The sequence below is a fragment of the Abramis brama genome (assembly GCF_963993115.1).
Source record: "Abramis brama genome assembly, chromosome: 18".
In the NCBI taxonomy this organism is placed as follows: Eukaryota; Metazoa; Chordata; class Actinopteri; order Cypriniformes; family Leuciscidae; genus Abramis; species Abramis brama.
This window is the reverse complement of record NC_139980.1, coordinates 9,612,969-9,636,701: the sequence shown is the minus strand read 5'-3', so window position 1 is coordinate 9,636,701 and position 23,733 is coordinate 9,612,969. Positions and strand designations below refer to the sequence as shown.

Below are 23,733 nucleotides of genomic sequence, written 5' to 3'. Positions count from 1 at the left end.
GCTTTACTAGAAGCTAATTTCTATTTAAATAACTACTGCTTATGCCCAAAATCGTCAAATGTAGAACAGTTTATCATATGATGATAGGTTTAAAACTCATTGCATTAACTCTAAATAAAATTGGTCAATGCTGAGCCACAACTAGTGATGAGGAAAAAAAAATGGCATGAAGTCTTTAAGCGTAAAACACCCGTTTATTAAAAAATCAACTAAATGAATGTTAAAACCACAACCAAGGATAATTAAAAAGCAACTTGCCTTAATAATGGAAACAAAATGTGAACTGGTGATAGAACTGAATGACACTTGAAGATTTGCATGAAAGAAATAAACCCACCAGCTAATTTAAGAGCACTTAAACTTAGTTAATTTGACTAACTTATGCTCCTATGAGAGCAAATGCATGACCAGGAGAGACTGGAAACCCATATGGTGTGGACAAATAAATAAATAAGCCAGTTTGATCTGTGGTGTGAACTCAAAAATACAGTGTACTGTGTACAGTTTTTTATGATGTGGAAAACGCTGTGCCGATGAGTCTTTGACATCAAATCTAATCATCAAAGCGTGTTGTGACGAAGATTGCAAAAACTAGATTGCTCCGTTATAATAAATCAAGCTGTCTAGATTGCAAGTGAAGCAACATTGCAGTGTTTACAGCATTATTCATTGATGGAAGAGTGACACAGCTAGTTTGTTGTGCCAAGCTGCTTACTTCTACAGTACGAACATTGTAAAATGACTGTCAACTTCATGTCTTTACATGCATAAATTAATACATCACTTCAATATGGATACATGTAACACATTTTAACCTTATACTCGCTATGTTTCGGACTCAGGACAATTCAGTCAGGCAGAAACAGACAATCATATTACCTCATAGAGGGATCGTTGGATATTGTAGCAGGGGTCAGAGGCCACGTACTTCAGAGCTCGGCACAGAGTACGCAAACTGTAGTGGGGCTTGTGGCCCGTACCGTCAACTAGCCGAGTGTTAGCCTCCTTACGAACAGCCAAATAAAAACTGGGAGAAATAAGAAGAAAATTTTGTTTAAAAGAACAACACAGAAGTACAGCATCTAACCAAAAGCTGCAACATGAGGGTTGGACTCTGTATATGGCGTTTTATGCTTTTTATCCTAACCAGCGTACATTTGTTAAGTGAAAAATCCATATAACAACATCTGTAACATGCTTAATATTATCAAGAATTGGAATTTGTTCTAATAATGGTTGTTAGGTTGGCTAACAGGGTTCTTTTTCATGCTACATTGTAAAAAAATATATTTTTGAAGTTTCATTTTGTAAATGAAAAAACAAAAGGTTATTGGAGTATGCTTTACTACTTCAAAATATCACTTTTAATTCAATGTTTTTCTTGCTGTTTTTCTTGTTATTATTCATGAAATTTACTAGCATTTACTGAGTGAGTATTGTTGCCAAGCTTTTTTCAAATAAATCCTACTTTTTCATTGTATGGATCAAAAGGCAAAAAACTGTGTTATAGCTAGGAAAGACGTGTTGTTGTTATATGAATGGTAATGGAGACCTACTGAAGAACTGTGCACAAACCTGATGATTCCATGGATGATTCCTCTGGACAGGTTAAGGCCTTTGAGGTAGTCAGAGACCAGGATTCGTAAATCACTCTCACTCTCCAGCTCCTCCACATACAACTCTGTGAACCTGATACATAAACAAAACCATGTTTTCCAAAAAAAGTATTGAATACTTCTATAAAAATGTATAAACGTCTATTGTATTACATATCTGCAAACAAACCAAGGAGACATTTACAAAAGTTATTTTAAGTGAATGCATGAAGCCAGTTCCCTTGGAGTTCATGCCCCTCTCACCTGTTTCTAATGCCCAGTGGCAAGTTCCTCTTCCCTACATCTGTGGCTGGGTTCATGCAGGCAAACAGACGGAAGTCTGGGTGACGAACCAGAGGCTCTACACAGAATGACATCATGAAAACAGTCAAATTACCTCAGAATATACATGACACAAAACCATTAATCAACTGCAACACTTATGGTAATGAATAGTAGTATCAAGCCCATTTATATATTTAAAATACACTACAAGTCAGAAGTTTGGGGTCAGTAAGATAAATGTGACACAGAGGACTGGAGTAATGATGCTGAAAATGCAGCTTTGCCATCACAGGAATAAATTACATTTTAAAAAATGCAGCCTTGAAGAGACTTCTTTCAAATACATTAAAAAGTTTGACAGCATTTTTAGCCAATTAAACTTGACTTTGTCCTATCAACCAATTACAACTAGCTGAAATATATCTCTCTATTGTATCCAAAGTGTTTCACAAATACCCTTACTACAACCCCCCCTAAAGCAGCCTGGGGTTAACCAAGAGCACATATTTACCCTTTATACCATTGTCAAATAGCAATAATGAAATCCCAGATGAGCACTTTGCGCAGGACTCACCAGTATCGCCTCGGTCCAGCAGCACTAGTGACCCGGCGCTGCCCTCCAGCAATCCACTCAGACACTCCAGTGTCTCTGCAGCAGCCAGATTAATCTCATCCAGCAACATCCATTCGCCTTTCTTCACAGCCTGGGCTAAAGTCCCCTGTGCAGACACACAGTCAGTCACAACATACAGGAGATAACAAGAAAGAGAAGAGAAAGGAAGAGGTGAAGACAAGTTGGGAGAAGAGTAGCAATTACCTCCACAAACGCAAAGACCAAAGCGGATTCACAGGCCCGAATCTGTTCCTGCGTCTGACTGAGTTTGAGGGCCAAAGCCTCCCACTGCTCCTGCAGCAAGGCAGCTATGAGAAAAACACAAAGAAAAGAAAAAAACACTGAAATACATGCAGTAAAATAAAACACTTTAAATGATTTATACCATGGTCTGTCTGAATACTCTATTATGATTAGCTGGAAGACATGTGTTCAGACCATGTAATGCACAGATAGTTCCAGTCAGTTTAATCACTATTCTATATTAATGCACTGCTTTCATTGAAACACACACACACACACACACACACACACACAGGAGATCGCATTGCAGGAATCGAAACATTAAGGAGCACAGAAATTTTGATAAAATAAATAAAATAAATAAATAAATAAAAAAATAAATAAAAAATAAAAAATAAGTAAATAAAAATAAATAAATAAATATAAAGTTGTGAGGCAGCTTTCTGATAATTTTTTCTATATATATATATATATATAAAGTTGTGAGGCATTATCAATAAAACAGCTACATTCTATTTCTCAGCAATGAGGAGGTAAAGTCGCTGTTTTTGAAGTAATTAAACTCACAGATTCACTGTTAGTAGAGACACTGCACAGATGAAGGTAATTCACACACCCACAATCCCTCTCTCTCTTGACAATTCAAATAAATGTAATCTTTCCACATACTTTCTCTCTGTAAATATTATCTTACCACATACTTTCTCTCTGTAAATGTTATCTTACCACATACTTTCTCTCTGTGTCGGACTTAAAGAGTACAGAAGGCTAGACCCAATGAGCCGTAACTGACGAAAATAAGTGTCATTTTTACCCTTTCAGTCAAATTTTGTGTTGGATTTTCTGCATGACGGTTGGTTCTTTGCCTTATTGTCATGCATTAAAATCATGTATACACACCTAGCTGTGGATTATCCCTGACCAAACAACAACATAAGAATTCTAGTTAATAAAGTCATGTAATAGATTTGAACCTTCAGTAATACCATTGGGTTTATCATGTAGTTCCTTGGTTAGTGCTGATTTGCAGACATGATCCATGAGCTTCAGAAGGTCCTGCCAGCGTTTGCCTCTGAAGCAGGTTTGGACGTGCCCCAGAAAGGTCAGGTTCTGTTTCCGTGAGTACGTCTGAGAGAAGAGGTCCTCAAACGCTTCCCGCAGGGGCAAAAGAATGAGCTTATGGTCCACTGGTTTATACCTGTAATCATCACAGATCAAGGTCAGCAATAAACCAACAGCTTCCACCACATTTGCACTGCACATATTTGTTTGAATCCTGAAGCACTCTTGTCTACTCACCCTCCTAGTAGGTCAGCTGTGTCACTCTGTTGGTTCATGTTGACCACTCTCAGTCTGTGTCCTGTAAGAGTACAGCAGAACAGAGCAGGAAATGAGAAATTGTGCACAGTGTTAAACCTATTTGCTCAGTGTAGTTTAGGTGTGTTACCTGTCATTCCCGCCAGGTACTGCACGGTAGAGGTCTTCCCTGTGCCCGTCTCCCCCACCAACAGGACAGGCTCCCCTTTAGTGACACACACCGAGAGCTGCTCCAAAAGTACTGAGGATGGCCTTGTGGCAGCAAATGTTTGTCTGTCTCTGTGGGGCAGATACACGTCAAATATGTTGGCTACGGCTAGTGTTATTTTAGTATTATTTACTATATAATCGCCCAGCTCTAATCTGCAAAATGCCACTATAGGTCATGAAGATATTAAAGATATTATAAACATTACCATCATCATTTTTTGTAAAGCTGCTTTGAAACAATGTGTATTGTGCAAAGCACTCTACAAATACATATGACTACTTTATACACTATATATTTATCAGTGGTGTAAACTATTTGAATAAAATGTAATTAGTTACTGTGCTTAAGTATCTTTTTTAGTATTCTAATATCAAAGATATTAGCAACTTTTTCTGCAGCAATTTATATCTGCTAGAAAATAACCAATATTACCATCTACAGGGCATTGAAGGTACTATATCTCGTGGGTTTTTCCCTTACCCAAACTTTACGCGAAAGCAAGTGCATTAGCAGGTAGTTGTGAATTTTACGAAACATTATTTTATTTATCCGTCTCTTAGGTGCTGAGGACTAGTGCATCTCTGAGCCTACATTCACTACGAGTAAAATACTTAAGTACTGTTAAAATCAGATACTCTAAGACTTTTACTCCAGTGGTATTGGAATTGGTGACTTTTAACTTGTAATGGAGTCATTTTCTCTGTACAGTACCTGTACTTTTACTGAAGTATGGTTTTCAGGTACTGTTTACACCTGTGATATTTATATACTACTAATTTATATACTATTATAGTATTTTGTATTTGTTTTTATTTTTATATTTTCACTTTTCATTTTAATTTTAATCTAAGTTTTAGTAATTCAGTAATTGTAAAAACCTTTTTATTTATTTTTGTTTTTTAATATTTCTATTTAGTTTTTTTTAGTACTTCCAACTGATTTTTTTTTCTGAGTTCTAACATTTAAAAAATTTTAAGTTCAAGTTTTTCCATCTAATACCTTTATTTAATTTTATTTAAATGAACAAAAACTGTTTTAAATAGTTTTGGTTTGTTAACAATACCAACACTGGCTACAACTTAACACATTTTAAAAGAAATTGTAAAACCTGTCAGTACAACACTGAGATCTCTCTGAGAAGATTTCCAATAATTCTAATAATCACTATCGTTAAATCAAAGTGTTCATACGCATCATGACCAATGAAGGAATCCTGCTACATTTTCCTCTGGTATGCTCAAAGCTATTGTATTCACTGTCTTAATCAGCACAGTTACCAATCAATGCTGTGTTGACTCAATTTTTCAGCAGGGTGCCTTCCACACAGGGGACATTGTAGCACAGTGACACCATTTGTAACAGAGTAGATTGAAACAGGAAGTGCCAGACAGGGACTGGGATACAGATTAATAGAGATGGCTAAGGTTACACTCTGATAATGCAATCTCACATGCTCAGCCACACTGCGTTGCTCTGCTTGCGGAGTAACATCGCACGGCCCACCGACACCTCCAACTCCATCACAGTGATTGCGGGCAGGTACATCTGGCAAAAATGCAGGGCCTGAAATGTAATATTGACAGTATTAGAGCAGGTTATTGAATATAAAGTGAAATATGATTTTACTTTGACTCTAAATATTATGAAGAAATATAACCAATGCGCCATTACTGTAATATTGCTGTTTGACCAATGACTTTTCCAAGTCATTTATAAATGCATCCAACAAGGCAAGTTTTACTGTACACAAGTTCTCACAACAAGCAATATCCAAGATATGGGATAGTTTTAGAGCAACACAAAACTGGAAAAAAGCATATGAACTACAGCGATTTCTAGTATTTTTAGGATTTTACTCATTTCCATGAGTTTTCCAGACCTGGAAATCACACATGTAAATGGAAAAGCTCACAGGGAACTGCAAAACTCCCCATTATTTCCAGGTTTTCCATGGCCATGTAACAGTTGGCCATTCCAACTAAAGAGATCACTAAAGAGATAACAGTGGTGCAGAGTCCTACCTTCTCTCTGGATATGTTGAGCTTGCTGCCGATGATCTCTGCCATCTTGAGTCTGCTCTCAGATTTGGAGAGCATGGCAGTGAAGCAGTCCAAAGCCTGAAGAAAAAAAAAGAAAAAGAAAAAAAAAAAACGCCGTTTTAAGCTTATAACAGCACAGCTTTTTCAGTATTAGTGTTCTTGTTTTCTAAATATTTAAAATATATACTGTATATAAAACTTTTTTTATAATAATAATAATAATAATCCAACAGACTAGTGACAGATTAATGCTGGTAACTACAGCCACTCACCTCCAGAAACACATTCTGTGCTGTGGAAGAGCAAGAGCTGTCAAAATTTAAGCAGATTCTCTCGCACCATTTCAGCAAGTCCCTGTGTTCATTTGTAAAAAACAAAAACAAAAAAAAAACCTTTACTTCCATGCATTTACCAACACAACACGGATGCAAAGTAACTTAAGAATTCACATTTATACAGATAATTTACAACCACAAAGATCAAATTATTTATTCACATTTACAGTACCATTCAAAAGTTTGGGGTCAGTTAGACTTTATTAATATTTCTGTTCAATGAGGATGCCTTAAACTGATGAAAAGTAAAAATAGGAGACAACAAAAGCCTTCTATTTCAAATAAATGCTGTTCTTTTGAACTTTCTATTCTATTAGCTTTGCAATTCACAGGAATGAATTACATTTTAATTTATATATTTAAAAAATATATTAAAAAGTTAGTATTAAAGTGTAATATTTCACAGTATTATGGTGTATACTCTATTTTTCAAATAAATGCAGCCATGGTGAACCATTTCTTTTTTACTTTCAATTGAAATCACACATGCCAAAGATTGTTATGGAGCATGACTGCAGGCAGACTGGCTGCTCAAATTGTTTTTCACCCAGGGTCTCTACAAAGACCCTCAATGCCAGTAGGGGACTGAGGGAGGAAGTGGAAGTGTATTGATTGGTAACAGCAGGGTCTCCACACCATTGAACCTCTCCTCACAGAGCAGCCCTCTATATGACACACTGTCAGATATTCAAAATGGAGGCACATTCATGACGACCCATTTAATTTAATATAAACACTGGCAAATGCTGATCCTGTTATTCGACTAGTTACTATAACACCAAAACAACAAGCTGAAAACAAAATAACAATGTCAAACCGTACCATGCTTTGAATATGTACAGAGAAAAAAAAAATCATAAAAAAACCTAAACCCTCTACAAGACAGGTATTACACTATATGGCAGTGTGTGGTATCTTATGCAAAAGCTAGTTACATAAATGATTTGCCCTGGCTTGAATTTCAAACTGCGTCTCTGGCTGGGGTTCCACAGAGGGGACAGAGAGAGATCGATGTGGCATTGACTGCAGCAGGATCCAGTGGAAAGCTGATGAACAGCCTGAGGCCCAACTACACAATGGACGCAGACTCAACTCTGCTCTAATGCAAGTATAGAGCAAGGCTTTTATTGTAGCACCACTGCTTTAGCTGAACTGTTTGTTACATGTAGAGGTCCGAAAATGACACTCGTAATTTATTGATGAGTGTCTATGGTGTCATTTCTCGATGCAGAGATATTCGTAAATGCCCAAGGGCATCATAAAACTAACTGAACAAATACAATTCTGACATGATGTTTAACTATTTAGAGAAAGGTTCAAATTGGCATGAAATGGTTTGAAAACCTGCAGTATTCATATTAGTATATTATATCATTTTTACATTAAATTATTTTTATAATTATGCAATAATGATTTTGAATATTTTCTCATTTACATTTTTTTTTTTTAAGACATGTTACCTCAGTGAGAGGCCTCTGCCCTCCAGTGATGTGATGTTTTCATCTGATATGCTCTGGGCTGCACTAGGACCCTGAGGGCTGGAACTGATCTGATGTCGGTCTCCTGTTAGCTGGCAGTATATGTCCAAAAGACGCTCCACCACCACTGCCAGGTTAGGGTACTTCTTTATTAGGACCTGAACAGAGAGAAAAAAATAGAAACTGATTATCAAAAGAAAGAAAAATCAGGACCTAGAATAAATGCATATCAGTGTAAAGGGACAGCTTGCCTGTTTAAGTTCCTCTCTGCTCATGTTGCCGATCTGCAGTTTACTCCAGTATTTGTCCAGAAGTGCAGCATGTGTACTCTGTGGACGATGCCAAGCTCCTCCACTGTAAAATGTCCTAAATATAATGATTTTAATCATTAGTTTAGTTTAGAAATAATTCTTATATTATATATATACACATATATATACACACACACTCTCACACAAAAGGACAAAATATCTTACCTTCGCGTTGCAAAAAACTGGAAAGCTGGGGCCATCTGAATACAGTCTTCACGTCCTGGAATTGTCAATTTCTTGTTCTCCATAAGAGGGAGCAGAACCGATATCTACAGAGCAAATTACACTGGCATGATTAAATGTGGACTGATCTTCTAATTATGAATCATACCATTTACCAAAAAAAAAAAAAAAAAATATATATATATATATGTATATATATATATATATATATTAGTCCAGTTTGGCCAAATATATATAGTTAATTAAATGACATTTTCAATGAAAAAAAACAAAACAGTGTTTTATTTATTGTCACTAACAGACTAATTCTGCACAATAATTATATGCAGTTGTGCACTGCCACAAGCTCACGCACAATGTAGCTAAATACAACAAATGCTACAAATCTGCAATAACTCAGTAATAAAAAAAATCTTTATGGACTTCTACAGTCCGAATAGAAACATTTCTAAGAAAGACTGTATGTTTTTTTATGTTTTTGTGGATTTGCCACCCACCACGTCCAAAGGAGCATGATCAATGTCCTCCAGCAGAATCCAATAACCTTTTGAGACCGCCTGGGTCAGGGATCCCGGCTGCCACACAAACTTTCCAGGAACATCTGTGCAGCGGTACATTCCCAGTAACATCTACAGAAAATAGAGGCACGGAAGAAAAAAAAAAGCGAAAAAAAATTATATATATATTTAAATAGGAAAAATATCGAAACTCTTTGGTCATTTTATTGAGAGAGATGCTAATGGTCCTGTTCGATTCAATGATCTATGCTAAGCTATGCTAAAAGTGGTACCGCCAGACCCGGAGTTCGGCTGAATGGATTCTAAAACGGTAAAACTCAACTGTTGAACTCTGGGGGAGTTGTAAAATGAGCCTATTTCCAAAAAAAGTGGAGTATACCTTTAACAGCAGGCAAGTTAAAAATATGGTAAAACTAGACGCAGCAAGGTGAAAACAATGGAAATAATTTTCAAACATTTCAAAATCAAGCAAATCTCACCTTACTGTCGGTCTGATCTCCGAGCTGAACTTTAAGTATGTCAGGGGCTTTATCATGCCCAGTGACAGCAGCTAGATATTCAACAAGAGCAGTTTTTCCACACCCAATTGGCCCTTCCAAAAGAATGGGTTTCTGGGATGCCACAGCCATGGCAAGTCGCCGTAGATTTTGACAAGTTGAATCCACCAGCACCAAATTCCTTAAACTTGTCTGATAATGACAGATGTAGTGAGATTACAATACATACAATATTTTCCCACAATACACTAATAGAGGTATATAGGTTATATTATATATTATAGAGGTTATATTATATCTGGCTTTTTATAAGCTTAATATTGTCTTTTTGAATGATTGTCTTGCCTGTTCATCCTGTCGAGGGGTCTGTCTAGGTAGAATCACCCCACACACCACAGTAACGCTCCGAGTCAGGTCTTCTGTCACCACCTGACCACGGGTGATCTTTTTAACTCTCTCTTTTCGCCATATTGCTGAGCCCTGATTGGCCAAAACCAGAGCCTTTTCTACTTCCATCTGCTGTGTCTCCTCAAGTGATCTACAAAGATGTGATACTGTAATGTTGTTTAAGAGTTAACACAAGTGAGTAACTTCTGAACAATTCGAAAAAAACTTACTTCATTTTCAAATGCATAATCTCTTCACTTGAAAGAACCTTCCTCAAAAATATTGTTTTCTGGTTGTCTGTCATGTGGGACACCAGGGCAAGGCACTGGGCAGTGTAGCTTAAAAAAAAAACACAGATTTGTTTTTTGTTTTTTAGCAAATAGATATTTAGATTCTGGTGAGAGCTTATGATTGATCTACTCATTGCAATACCTTCTGACTATGACGTCACTGGTGAGAAGTTGTGAAACACAGGCACTCCAGTCCCACAGGACTCGGAACTTCTCACAATCGCTCTGGAGGAAGCGGAGGGTGGCCCCCATCAGGTCCCGTAGTTTCATCCGTCTGGGTCCATACTGGATGGAGGCAGCTTCTTCACTGGTGAAGAACAGCCTCTGAAATACTGGGGGAGAGCTGCTGAAATACCTTGCTGCGAACCTGTGAGAAAACAGTTCAAACTTGTTCATGACATACTGGACATTTGTTCTGAAGTGGTTTTTGACTAATGAATTCCCATGATCTTTAAATATGATTTATGTTTTTAAAGTCATTCAAATTCAGACCAATTTGCTAACAAATAATTTAGACTAATGAATTGGTTTAACAGATTTAAAAGGTTGTTCACAATTTGTTTGTTCACAAATAAACAAATACTCCCATGACTTTTCCAATTGTATTATCGCCACTAATTTTCCATGTTTTAAAATGACCTGATGTTTCCAGGATAAATGGGAACCCTGTTGTGAATAAATTCTGAAGGATTACTTACGCTTGAGCATCTGGACTGATGTTGAGAAGTTTGCTTAGAGTCACACACAAGCGCTCGTGGAGGTCATGATTCAGCCGGATGTCTACTTTGATCCTCTCAGCATTCCTCTCCAACAGGTCCAGGATCAGTGGTCGTAAGTGACGAGCAATGAGGAGAGTGTATTCCTTCTCCAACAGGAGCTGCGCAAGACATTCCAGTATACACTGCCTGTCCTGCTGGCTCCATATCTACAAGCAGAACGATTCACGATTCACTTTTATAGTATTAAAGTACGCCAATGGAATCAAACGAAAATCTAAACAGATCCTGCTGAATAAATTCCAATGAGAATTCATAGATCTCTAATAATAATGATGATGATATTAATAAGCACAGGATGAGTTATAGTCGGTTTCAAATCCTTAAATATTCTCTGATAAATTAGGTGCAACAAAATCACATTTTGTAGTGTGCTATGTTGGAATTCTCATGTCAATACTTTTGGATTGGTTCCAAATAATGATAGATATTCAAGCATGAATTTATAACCTGGTTTATGTTCACATCAATGCAAGTGAATACTGATGAAGGTAAGGTAATCGGTGCCTCTTGTATATTTGTCAAAATAATAAACTGTGGCAGCATGTTTCAACAACCCCAACTATTGAAACTATGTTGCAACAGGACCACAATAATCCATCGTGCTCGAAAACAAGACTCGTTTCCCAAATAGACTAAAATGCAGAACACTTAAATGTGAGTTATTTTTGAAACTAATGGATATCATGTATAAACCGCCAATGGAGCAGCATGTGTTGTGTACTACAGAAACGTGGGACAGTGTGGTGTGACACACACGTTGTACTCGGCATGTGTTAAACAGATGAAAGCCTCTTATGACGGTCTTATAAACTGCCCAGGAAATTCAGTCTCACCTGTTTTGCGAGATACTTGCTGAGTTCGTTGTGACTTTTCTCGATATGTCTTGAGATTGCACCCAGAGACGTCAGGCTCAACTCCAGGTTTTCCATTCTATCATTTGTCGTGATTATAGGGATTTCCGACGATGTCTCTGCGGCTGGCAAAGGCTTTAATATTCCAAGTATTCTACGTGATGGGAACCATAAGACTCATCACTCGCTTTGGCTGTCCAGGTTGTACACAACACAGCGAGCACGTTCCCGTCAGTATTAAAATCCCTGTCCACATGTGAGTAAATGAAGAGCACTTCCGGGTCATTCGACTGTGTCTGTCGCGGGGCTCACGCTCTCTGTGCAGCAAACTAACCTCAAAGAGATGTTTCTGTGCGAGGATTTCGCATTAAAACGCATAAATACATAATTTCGACTAAATATGTTATTTTGGGCGGCACGGTTCTTAAGCCTGTGTGTGTCCTCCAGCTGTATTTAATGTCCATTTCATCAAATTTGGTCAATCAACAAAACAGAGCTGTGTAACCTTATTTTAGAAACATTTAAGACACAAAAAAAGAAAACTGTAGCCAATGTTTGAAATAAGGGCAATGTATATTATTATTATTATATGGAACATGTTTTGTTCAGCAGTTAGATTTAAGCTTTATTGATTATCGTTGCAATCTATAATAGTATAATATTTGGCAAACAATGACCATAAGAATTTAAAGGAAAATTTTCATTTGGATTATTTTATCAAAATATTTACTGTTAATGTTATTAATGTTGTACTTAATGTACTAAATAATTGAACAAATGAACATTTCATTATTTTGCCATCTGCTTAAAAAACATGAAATTTAGCTTAGATTTTTTATAAAGATATTTAAATGTATGTTCAATATCTTTTAGGAAAGGAGAGACCGCGGGAAAATTACGTCACTTCCTGTTTGGCGAATGTGTATGGTGTAAGGATGGCGCGGAGCTGGTGGAAATATGCTTCAAGATTTTTTAAAATCGCTGTCTACAAGCAAGTTGAAAGTTGCTAATTGACTGTAAATTATATTTTATGAGCGCGATAGCATGGGTGTCACATCCTGAACTCCGCTGTACAGTGTTTGGTCCATCTTACTGTTTTATATCCGCCTGTTGTCGTTAGCTCACTACCAGAGATACAGGTATTGTTCATATACTTTCATTTAATTTCACTTTGTACACATACTATACTAATAAATAATGAATTTTGATCGCTTTACTTCATCGGTGTTTGTGTAAAACCCATGATCTTACAGTTGCAAGTATATTTTGTGTAAATAGTGGATTTTTGTGTGTGTGTTTATTACTTTTTCACCTTAATAGTTGACTCTTGTTTTAATATCGCATAGAATTTGCATTAACTTACTTGAGTACAGTGTTTCTTCAGTAAATGTCAGGAAGTGGTGCAGTTGAACTGACACATGCCCACTCACTGTATTGTCACTGTTTTCAGGAACTTGTACTATTTTCTGTCTTTCAATTAGTAGACTGAAAATGGATTTAATGGATGAACTTCGTGGAGATTGTATTGATCAGCCCTCAGGTAAGACTCTACTGCTCAACAGGTGTACTTTATTTTTACATATTTAACATGTTTTCTGGTAGGATCAGTAGAGTACAATTGTATTATCAATCGTCTGTATGGATCTAGCATTTATTGCTGCCTTTATCACAAAGTTATAATGTAAATTGATCTTAGATTGATCTTAGATCCATAATAAATACTTTAACAAGACCACATTCTTGTCTATATACATTTCATTTTCAGCAATGTATTGTTCTACTGTGTCACTGCAATAATACTTTTAAGTGTATTCTTGATAACACTCATTATAGCAGATAATCAACTTTACTAATAATTTCACAAGATCATAGACAAGTCAGGCAAAATAAACTAAATGTAGATATTTGCGCTACATGCATGAAATTGAGGTCATTTAGTCCACCTGAGTGTGCTTTCTAATATTTGTTTATCTATATGTATGTAATTTGATCCAGATAATGTTGTTTGGTTTACCTTTTTTGTTTTATTCCCCAATTTCTTGTCTTAACAGGTTCAGGCCTCAGCTCTGTGTAAACAAAACATACATGTATTGGACACAGGTGTATATGCTGGAATTGTTTTGCATTATGACTGTATCAGTGTTTGTATTTGATACAGGTAAATCTCTGCATTACAATGAGGACTCGGTGGACATTTACTCTGGCCTGGAGAACAGCCCTAAGGGTGATGGGTACAGAGGTGGGTTTCATCAATGAGTCTTGAATTGAGTACATCATATTTTATAGTTGTTTATAGTAATTTGTTCATGTATGAGTACCAGAGAAATAGAAGGATAAAATAATTTAGATTGTTATAATTGTTTATAATTAGGTGAAGTCAACCCGTTAATTTCCCCACGGACAATGGAATCAATGGATATATATGAGGAACTTATCAGGGAAGAACAAGAAGAAAAGGAGGCAACTTACATTGAGGTCTTGTAACTTTAACTCTAAACTTTGAATATGGTTGCATGGCTTGCTATTGGTTTGGTTTTGATTTTGCTTTAAAAGTTAAGAAATTGGCATAATATTTACATTGTCTCATTGTACTTATCTTTTATTACAGTTAAAGCAAAAATTTGATGATGCACAAAAACAAGTTAAGGAACTGCTCTCAAAGTTACAGTTACTGCAGACAAAGGTGTGTTTATATTTTTAACGGTTGTTATATAGTGATACATAATGAATACCAAAAACTTGGAATAAAGAAGTCTGTTTTTTTTTTTTACTTCATATTTAAAGAATTCAAGTTTGAGCAGTGAAAACATACTTCTGAAGAAGAACATTTGTTCTCTCGTCAAGACGGCTAGAATGGAGATTGTGCGTAAGGATGAGGAGATTAGCAGACTCAGCAATTGGTAAAAACTTTAACTCTGGTACTGAGATCAGCAAACAGATAATGGACCCTGGCTTGTGTCAGGATTGGATGGATTTATGTATAAGTCACTTCCCTGTTTTTTGTGTGTTGCCATCACAGGTCTAGTCGAGGAAGTTATGGTCAAAATTTCCGTCGATCTCAAATGGAAAGTGGTCCGGCAAACACAAGGCACAGTTTAAACAATCCGTCAAGTTCTGTTTTAGGATCACAAGGTGCTAGACAAGATAATACTATGAATGAAGTAAATCAACACAAGGGCAGAAACACTGTGTCAGATCACCCTGCATATCCACCAACTGCAGCACCACAACCATTTGAGGTGCTCCAGAGATGCCCTAGAACTGATCTTGAAAGTCCTCTAAACTGTCAGAATAAATCTGATGAGACCCTGGCTGTCCAATCAGAGCAAGACTACAGACCTTACAGAACATCAGGGAGTATTAAATGTCCCTCCACAGTTGCAGATGTCTCGAATGCTCCCAAAACAAATAACTCTGGACCGAGAGCTCCCGATACAACTACTGATTGTCGATTCAGTAGCTTGAAGGGAAATAAGAACCCCCCCTTAAAACATATAGGCAATCTAGAAAAACCACAGAATTGCACAATAACTGAAAAAGAGCTTGCAAAAGATAGTTCTGTGTCTACTGAAAACAGAAATCAGCAGCCTGAGGTTCCAGTCGTTCTTACTAGTTCAGAACAATCAAAAAGCCCTTCCTCCCTGTCACACAAAGCCTCACCCCTTGTCTCTTCACAGCCATCTAAAAGTTCAGTTAAGACAGCTGCAGATGTGGAGACACCAAGTAAAGGGCACATGCATAATCAAAATGCACACAGAACTAGCAGAGAAGCAAGACACTCTGACTTGAGAAGTACAGATGGTTCTGTGGTGGATGAAGAAAGCCATTCCCAAAACCACAAATGGAAGAAAAGAGATTCAAGTGGCCATGGAAGGAAAGAGAAGAAAAGTTCCAGTGCAGTGAGGAGCAGCAGCAGAATGGAAAGAAGCAGAGACCATGAGCAAAAGAGGCCAAAGGAGAGTGAGAGGAGTAAAAGAGTTGAGGGCAACAACTGCAGTAGTAGTAGAGAGAGAAGCAGTAACAGGTCAGACAATAGCAAAGAGTATGAGCGAAGGAGTACAAAGGAGACGGATAATAAAGATGAAGATAAAAGATCTAAGAAACAAGTTGATGCCTTTGACAGTAGGCAAGATTTTTCTTCTCCCAGACTTGATTCTCAACGAAAGGATGTTTATAAGGGGAAATCATCAAGCAGAATCGATGAGCCATCAACAAAAAGCAAACGGTCTCATTGCTATGATAATTCTAGAATGGAGGATTTGAAATGCCCTGTCAAAAATGGAAGTTCTGAAAAGAACTGTTTTGAAGACAAGGGTATAGTCAAGGACAGAGAAAGAAAAAGAGGTGGACATTTGAAGGAGCATAGGTTACAGAAGCATGGAGAATCAAAACATTTTCTTACCAAAGATGACAGAAAGAACTCGCGTAAAAAGCACAAAAATGCCAGAAAAGATCAAGATAGTAAGACTGAAAAGGACAAACATCTTGAATCTGTTCATGCAGAGTCACCATCAGTGGTAGCTGTCAGCATAAATCCCTGCCAAACATCTGAGGATAATAGTCCAGACAGAAAACTGAGTTTCATGGAGACATTGAACCTTACCCTATCGCCTCTTAAAAAACAGAAGCAGTCCTCTGAATCCACAGAAGCCATTGGAGCAGCATCTGAAGATGCCTCATATAACAGCAGATTATCCGACACTGGGGAGGAATTCTATGTCATAGATGAATTAAAGAACAGCCAGGACAGCGATGAGGAAATGGATAAGAACCCTGAGGTCACAACTGTAGGTGAAAAAGAAGACTTTACCAGTTCTTGCAAACAGTCTAGAGAAGTTATTGATCTCTTCACAGCTGTAGCCTCTGAGAAGCCGTCAGCAGAACAAACAGATATGGAAGTACAAGAAGAGAATGCCACTGAAAATCAAGAGGCTGTGGACAAAGTGCCATCCATTGTTAAAACCTCAGAGGAGAAAAGAGGCAAGACTTCAGATTCCAATGTGTTAGACAAAGACTCATTATCAGAATTAACCCTTACAAGAGAGTCTCCAAATCATGTCTGTGAGAATGACACAGAAGACTCTCTGGGAATTATAAGTAATACTGTTGTCTCTATCACTTTTCCCCTTAAAACATCAGAAGTGGTAGTTTCAGATAATACTCCTGATTCAATAGTTGATGGTTGTCAGCAACAAGATCGTTTTGCCACTTTATCTGAGGAGACTTCTCACGTGGAAATCCAAAGGAATCCTCAGGCCAACTCTCAAGATTTACTACCAGCATCAAAAGGGATTTGTCAAGATGATGTGTCATGCCTTGACAAGGCACAAAGTATTCCTAATATTAATTCTTCTGGGAGTTCTGTCAACATGGAAGTTTCGTCTAGTACAATTAGTGTAGATCTAGGTGACCCAAGCAAAGTTATTTGTGATGTTGAACAAGTGGGCACTTCAAAACAGGACAGTAAGAGAGCAGGGGAAACATCTGAATATTCAGAATCAATTAAAAAACAGCACACGTCTGAAAATTTGAAAATATCTGAAAAATCCCATCAAAGTCCAATATGGAGTCAGAACACTATGGCTCCAAATAATAGCACCACTGGTGAAGAGGATACCATGTCGTCATCGCAACCTGGTTTCTTAGAGCCAGATTCCACAGAAAAAGAAGAACAGGACACAAAGTCATTGAACCCTGTTGTGTTTTGCCACGATGAAGACTCCATGATGCTTACCCTGAGGAACATCAGAGTTATTCCAGAGCCCATCAGCCCTCTCACAAGCCCAGTCCGCCAGGTGAAAAAAATACAGCCTCAGCCTGCTGAGAAGCAACCACATGTTAAAAGTCTTAACAAAGGTAAGTGTTTGTTTTGTTTTTGATAGTAATGCTTTGTTTAACATTGTAACCCCTGGTTTCACAGACAAGGCTTAAGCTAGTCCCAGACCAAGATGCATTTTGAGCTGTTTTAACTGAAAGCAAGTTTTATTGATATAACTTAAAATATGTCAATGCCATTGTTTTGTCTTAAGATGCAAACCAGTAATGTTTTTTTCTAGGGCACTGTTTTATGTTTTTTTCCTGGCTTAGTCTAAGCCCTGTCTGTGAAACCCAGCCTATGTTTCCCATAATTGCCAAAATTGCACTAATTATTCCATGAACATTTGATTGAAATACATGTTTGCGTGACTCTTGCAATAATTGGCCCAACAGGTTAATGTGTACATCCTGCTAATGTTTATTTCTTTATTTCTTTTCAAGATCTCGCAACCGTAACAACTGGCAGTAATAAGGATGAAGTAAATATGGACATGAACAAGGAGAATAAGTCACCTGACTCTTCTGTCACAGCTTCTTCCTACAAAGGGACAAAAGATGCCCTATCGGCTTGTGGAACTGAGGAAGATGAGCTGGAGGATGGTGAGATAGTGAGTGAGAGTGAAGAAGAGGGACCTCTGTTTATCCAGACTCCTCCAAGAGAAAAGGAAAAACCAACCTCAGGGACTCCAAGTCCAAAGCTACCTGCAGTTCGGAAAAGAGTGTCCCAAAAGAAATCTTGCGCCCCTGCTAAATATTCAGATCAAAGCAAGTGTTCAAAGTCGTCTGCTTCTAACGACAGTCCTACCTCAAGTAAGAGACGCTTTAAAACTGTCAGCCCACCATTCAAAGCAGCGGTCTATTCGCTAGACGGATTTATGGACATGTTAGGATCTATTCGAGTTGAGTTGAGGAAAAAGTACATGAAGCTTCAGAAAAATGTCACTAAGACTGCCTTCTGCTGTATAGTGGATATGTCTCATGCCTCTTTTACAGAATTTATCAATGCGGTTGACTTGGATAAATTGTGCTGCCAAGGTAATGACATCAAAGTTAGACTAAATAAGATCATTTCGTCAATAATGAGCAAGGTCACCAAGAATGGCATTGTCAATCGTATCTTTGAGCAGAGAGCTGGAGACCTCAAGCAGAAGTTGTGGACATTTGTGGATGGGCAGTTTGATTTCTTGTTCAAGGAACTGAAGACGGCACTCAAAAGTGAGTCTGAGCCATCCAAGAATGTATCAAATGAAAATAAAAATGCAACCCTTAAAAGAAAAGAGGCTGAAAGTGAGGTGGTAGAAAAAGAACCATTTAGCACACCTGGGCATCTTTACAGGGCCAAGAAGTCAAAAGTTGACACAGGAAGTTTCGTCAGAGAGGCCCCTGCAAATAATCTGCCTCGCAGGGGCCTTGGGAGCCGAGGTAAAAACATTAAAGCTGTCATGAGTGAAGACGATCAGCCGGCAAAGGTGGCGACATCACAACAGCTTCCTACTTCATCCTCTGAAAGGTCTTTCCACAAAGGTACCTCAGAACCTGACAATAGAATCTCTTCCTATGTCCGACGTCTCTCCCATAATGGATCGATTCAGGATAAGTCAGACTTTGAAATTCTAACCGAGCAGCAGACATCAAGCTTAACTTTCAACTTGGTCTCTGACTCTCAAATGGGAGAGATATTCAAGTGTCTTTTGCAAGGGTCTGATTTGCTTGAATCCAGTGTACCTGTTGGTGACAATACAAGTTGGCCACTCAGCACACCTCGAAAAGAAGGACTTCCAGGGGATAATTTGATTGGGATTATGACCCCTAACAAGACAACCCCGTCTAAATTCATCACATCCTGGTCTTCCATTTCCCCCTACAAGTTTGCTTCAAACAGCAAAATGCTGGTAGACCCAGCAATTCTCGATGAGAGCTGCTTGTTAGAAGTTCCCTCTAATTCTGAACCATGCCAGCTTCCTCTTCAGTCAACTGTAATCTCTCAAAGGTCCTTCTCTATCTTGGCGGAAGATCTAGCTGTGTCCCTTACCATTCCCTCACCATTAAAGTCCGATGGTCACTTAAGTTTCTTGCACCCTGGAACAGGACAGCCATTATCTGCCCCAAACAGTGTCATCAGTGCCCATTATAGTGAAGACGCTCTTCTTGATGGAGAAGATGCCACTGAACAGGACATCCACCTTTCTCTAGACACTGACAACTCCAGTTGTGGGTCGAGTCCCAGCAGGACATGGGAGGGCTCTGATCCATCTGGTTTCCAATTCCAACCTAATTTACAAATGCAGGCTGTGGTAATGGAGAGGTCAAATGATCATTTCATTGTGCGAATAAGACGGACATCTACTGGCCCAATTGAAAGTAAACAAAATGAAGGGAAAGTAGTACCAGCATTACCAGAATGTTCAGAGCCATCTCTTAAGCCTAATCTTGCTCTGACCCATGAAGACTTGGGTCCTGCACCTGGAGAGATGTTGAACAAAAGCCCAACCAAGGTAAACGAGTCATGTCACATTGCAGATGAAGCAAGAGAAGCTCAACAGTCAAGCCAAAAATCCTCACCTGAAGGTGCTTGTGATGACAACTTGTCCTGCAACAATGCTGAGCCTGTTTCCATAGAAGCATATGTTACTGCTCCTGAGGAAAGCAGTGCAACAGAGGCTGAAACATCAGAGAAGATATCAGGAAATGTAAGTAACACAACTCAGAGCCCAAATCCACCAGAGTCTAAACCCAAGAGGGTGTCAAAGAAACGCAAGGAGCACCAATCGGAGCCAAGGGCAAAGCGTCAAAAGGTAGAGAAATTTCAAGATAAACATTCCAAGTCCAGGCATAAGAAAAGGTCAAAATCCTCCAAAGAAAAAGGCTTAAAAACTGCGATACCCCAGGTGTCCCCTAGCAGCCTGTCTGCTAAGAATGTAATCAGGAAGAAAGGGGAAGTGGTGGTGTCATGGACCAGGTCAGTTAAATGAATTTCCAGTTATTAATTCTGTGTGCATAATGTGTGTTTGTGTACTTAAGTTTAAGAAACCAATAAAAAAAATCGGATGTCTTTTAAAGGGATGAAGATCGGGACATACTCATTGAGCTTAAAATGAAGGGGACTTCACCCAAGACATTTGCTGCTCTGTCGAAAAGGTTGAAGAAGTCAACAGAGCAGGTATGCTTTGTTATTATTCTCTTATGACGTCAGCTAACTTCTTTGTTGTAAGCTAATGATTGCTGTTCTTGACAGATTGAGGAGCGATTCTCTCAATTGATGAAGCTATTCAAGAAGAAAGAGAAAATGGAGAATTGATCGAACAAGAATGAAATTGAACAGACTTTATAAAGAAGTCTATGGAGATTTTAATGCGTGCCTCAGCATCCAACGGCAGAAATATAATACATTGAATATGAAAATCAGTGTATTCTATCTGTTAATGTTGTCCGTCTGTTTGAAAAAGCACTTACAGTTGTAACTCACCAAAAGATCTGCAGTAAATGGTATAAAGTTATTTTAGAGGCTTCTTTTTTTTGTTGTTGTTAACATTCAGTGTTATAAAATTCATAATTACTGCAAACCAGACACCAATCAGGCAACATTTTGAAGAATCTATTAACTAGAGAAACATTTAATCTGTGTCAAGGACATAAACAGACACCACAAAGTAGATAAATGACGCTTCATGGTATTTTCAGTGCTTGAAGCCCTGTATGATGCCTTAGAATTTACTTGTTTTTCATTATTTTGGCAAGTTGGTCATTGCACAAAGTATTACAGTTGTCATGTTTTTATGCAATTAAATGAACAAAAAAAGTATTTAAAGGACATTGTAAGTAGATTTTTGTGGTATTTGCAATGCCTTTTAAACCTACCTCTGAACTACAAATGTTTTTAAATCTTTAACCTAAATGCTTATAGACCTCAAGTTTTGATCACTTAGTTTTTTTTTTTCCTTTTGGTTATGTGAATGAGGTGGGTGATGGAGTAACTTGGCTCTAAATGTAGAGATGGAAAAGATTAATATTAGTATTTTAACTTTTTTTTTGTTTTTTGGTCTGCAATTGTCAGGATTTGAATTTTCAATCTTTGTTCCATTAGTCATCCTGAAAGATTTGATATTTTCATATTGATGACTGAAGAGTAACATTAAGAGTACCCGTTTTATTTTATTTTTTAATTTTTTCTGGGTGATGAATGAGGTGTTCCCTTGTGTATATATTTGTAAAGTTGAACTGAACAAAGATTTTTCCATTATCTTTTTTTTTTTTTTACATTTTTTTTTTTCTCTAAGAGAGAGAAAACTAGATGTGGGAAAAATACCTTGTATGTTGTTTGGAAATACATTTTGTAAATATTTGTAAGTTCTGACAAATCTTGAAATAAATCTTATTTATGAAATCTTATGGCAAGTTCCTTTTGAGATGAATATTTTGCAGTTTTCAAACTGCATCGAAGACTTATCTAAACTTTTGGATCTACAAAATAACTTTTACCATATCACAGGATTATATATATATACTGTTGGAAACCAATTTGATAAAATATTAAAACAATTGCAAACAAAAGATATTTGGCTTTTCTGTTTTTGCGATTACAATTAACCAACTGGTGTCAATTTGATTTTTAGTTGATGTTGGCCTATAAAGTCAGTTCCTATCAATAATATATCACCATCATGTTTAGGCTTACTATTATATCACAGGGGATATAAATCCAGTGATTGAACAATTCCAAGCTCACTGACAATCCTATTGTCCAGGCAGAATTGAGATATTTAGGTCACAGTCTGGCAGATGTTAACCTTACTTTACCTCTGAAATCAGTGTTGCCAAGTCCGTGGTTTTCCCGCGGAATTGGGTTACTTCTACACTGTTCCAAGATTAGGCCGTTATTGGGAGGGTTTTGTTATGCAAACCTGGCAACCCTCTCTGAAATCTAGATTTAACTTTTGTTCACACTGATGTAACCTAAATGAATGTGCCAGTACGAAATTCGCATCACTTTACATCTAACCAAAATTCTTCACATTTTTGTACATACACACTACAACCTGTTATTAAATCTGAACTTTGCACCTAGTGAAGTGTTTGGTATGCAATTGTTAAACTCCACAGTTAATTAAATTTCTATCTGCACTAAGCTATCAACAGCTGGCTTACATTCTTGAAGGTGGTTTTCAGCTTCTCTCTTGTTACATCACCCTCAGACTAGCCTAAAATAGCCCTTAAAGCATTAGACTAAAATCGGACATGACATTGATCATCATGTCTCGCCTAGACACTAGTGCTATGTTCAGAGTGGAATCTGGCTTATTGCTTATTGCTTACTGAATACTGCACAGTACACACTGTACATACTATTTTTAAGAATTAGTGAAACTGTGTATTATGAAACAATACATTTTTCAAGAAGCAGTATGCTACATTATTGTCACATGACTTCATCACAATGCATGTGAGTGCAATTTTGCACATGTAATGTAGAGTAAAAATGTCTCTCTCTTTTTACACTATTTTGGAAATCCGATAAAATTAGTAAATATAAAAATCAGGAATTGGAAGGTCAAGTCAAACACATTGCATTATGGGATACAATATTTCATGCTGTTATGTTTACTGCACATTTTAGCCTTAGTAGTCCAACTGTGCGCTGTGCATATTGAAAATGTGCATACTGGTTGCTGTATACATACTATATACTATAATAGTAAGAGTAGTGTGTCAGTATACTATTCCAAACAGCCAATATTTTAAGTGCATATATTCGATTAACATTAAGATAATGTTGGGTATGTTCAGATTTTACAGTTCATTATTAATTACCTGAACATATACACTTTGGCACATTTTTACACAGGCCATGCGGTATTTTGGGATTGTATGTTCCCCCTGACCTGCCCTCAACAGTAGTGATGCAGTTTAGCCCCCTCAGGGTATTGTCCAGCCCACAGATCGATAGTAGCATTGTATGAGTTCAATGCACAGAGAAACTGGACTTC

At 37.5% G+C, this 23,733-nt stretch overlaps 2 protein-coding genes across 5 annotated transcripts in view; one reads left to right on the top strand and one right to left on the bottom strand.

The window, feature by feature from the left end:
• mdn1 (midasin AAA ATPase 1) overlaps window positions 1-12,195 on the bottom strand; it is a 54,059-nt gene extending 41,864 nt beyond the window's left edge. For both annotated transcript variants that reach the window (XM_084090268.1, XM_084090269.1), the window contains exons 1-21: window positions 11,915-12,195; window positions 11,001-11,227; window positions 10,445-10,669; window positions 10,243-10,350; window positions 9,971-10,163; window positions 9,608-9,817; window positions 9,108-9,239; window positions 8,593-8,696; window positions 8,368-8,482; window positions 8,099-8,274; window positions 6,576-6,657; window positions 6,286-6,381; window positions 5,715-5,827; window positions 4,184-4,332; window positions 4,036-4,096; window positions 3,723-3,934; window positions 2,698-2,801; window positions 2,455-2,599; window positions 1,860-1,956; window positions 1,576-1,689; window positions 880-1,027 (exon numbers count right to left, since the gene is read on the bottom strand). In XM_084090268.1, coding sequence (XP_083946394.1) covers window positions 880-1,027; window positions 1,576-1,689; window positions 1,860-1,956; window positions 2,455-2,599; window positions 2,698-2,801; window positions 3,723-3,934; window positions 4,036-4,096; window positions 4,184-4,332; window positions 5,715-5,827; window positions 6,286-6,381; window positions 6,576-6,657; window positions 8,099-8,274; window positions 8,368-8,482; window positions 8,593-8,696; window positions 9,108-9,239; window positions 9,608-9,817; window positions 9,971-10,163; window positions 10,243-10,350; window positions 10,445-10,669; window positions 11,001-11,227; window positions 11,915-12,010 — 2,907 coding nt within the window. In that variant the 5' untranslated portion in view covers window positions 12,011-12,195. The remainder of the gene's footprint in view (window positions 1-879; window positions 1,028-1,575; window positions 1,690-1,859; window positions 1,957-2,454; window positions 2,600-2,697; window positions 2,802-3,722; window positions 3,935-4,035; window positions 4,097-4,183; window positions 4,333-5,714; window positions 5,828-6,285; window positions 6,382-6,575; window positions 6,658-8,098; window positions 8,275-8,367; window positions 8,483-8,592; window positions 8,697-9,107; window positions 9,240-9,607; window positions 9,818-9,970; window positions 10,164-10,242; window positions 10,351-10,444; window positions 10,670-11,000; window positions 11,228-11,914) is intronic.
• Window positions 12,196-12,805: 610 nt separating this feature from the next.
• Window positions 12,806-22,138, top strand: casp8ap2 (caspase 8 associated protein 2). 3 transcript variants are annotated; one of them, XM_084090266.1, is made up of 10 exons: window positions 12,806-13,071; window positions 13,414-13,472; window positions 14,091-14,171; window positions 14,304-14,407; window positions 14,541-14,615; window positions 14,717-14,832; window positions 14,952-17,788; window positions 18,191-20,708; window positions 20,810-20,909; window positions 20,985-22,138. In XM_084090266.1, exons 2-10 carry the CDS (start codon window positions 13,424-13,426, stop codon window positions 21,045-21,047), a joined length of 5,943 nt encoding a protein of 1,980 aa, XP_083946392.1. In that variant the 5' UTR covers window positions 12,806-13,071; window positions 13,414-13,423; the 3' UTR covers window positions 21,048-22,138. The 3 variants fall into 3 exon arrangements, with proteins under 3 accessions (XP_083946392.1, XP_083946391.1, XP_083946393.1); XM_084090265.1 differs by having other exon boundaries at window positions 12,835-13,071; window positions 13,383-13,472; XM_084090267.1 differs by having other exon boundaries at window positions 12,859-13,071; window positions 13,417-13,472.
• Window positions 22,139-23,733: the final 1,595 nt, after the last annotated feature.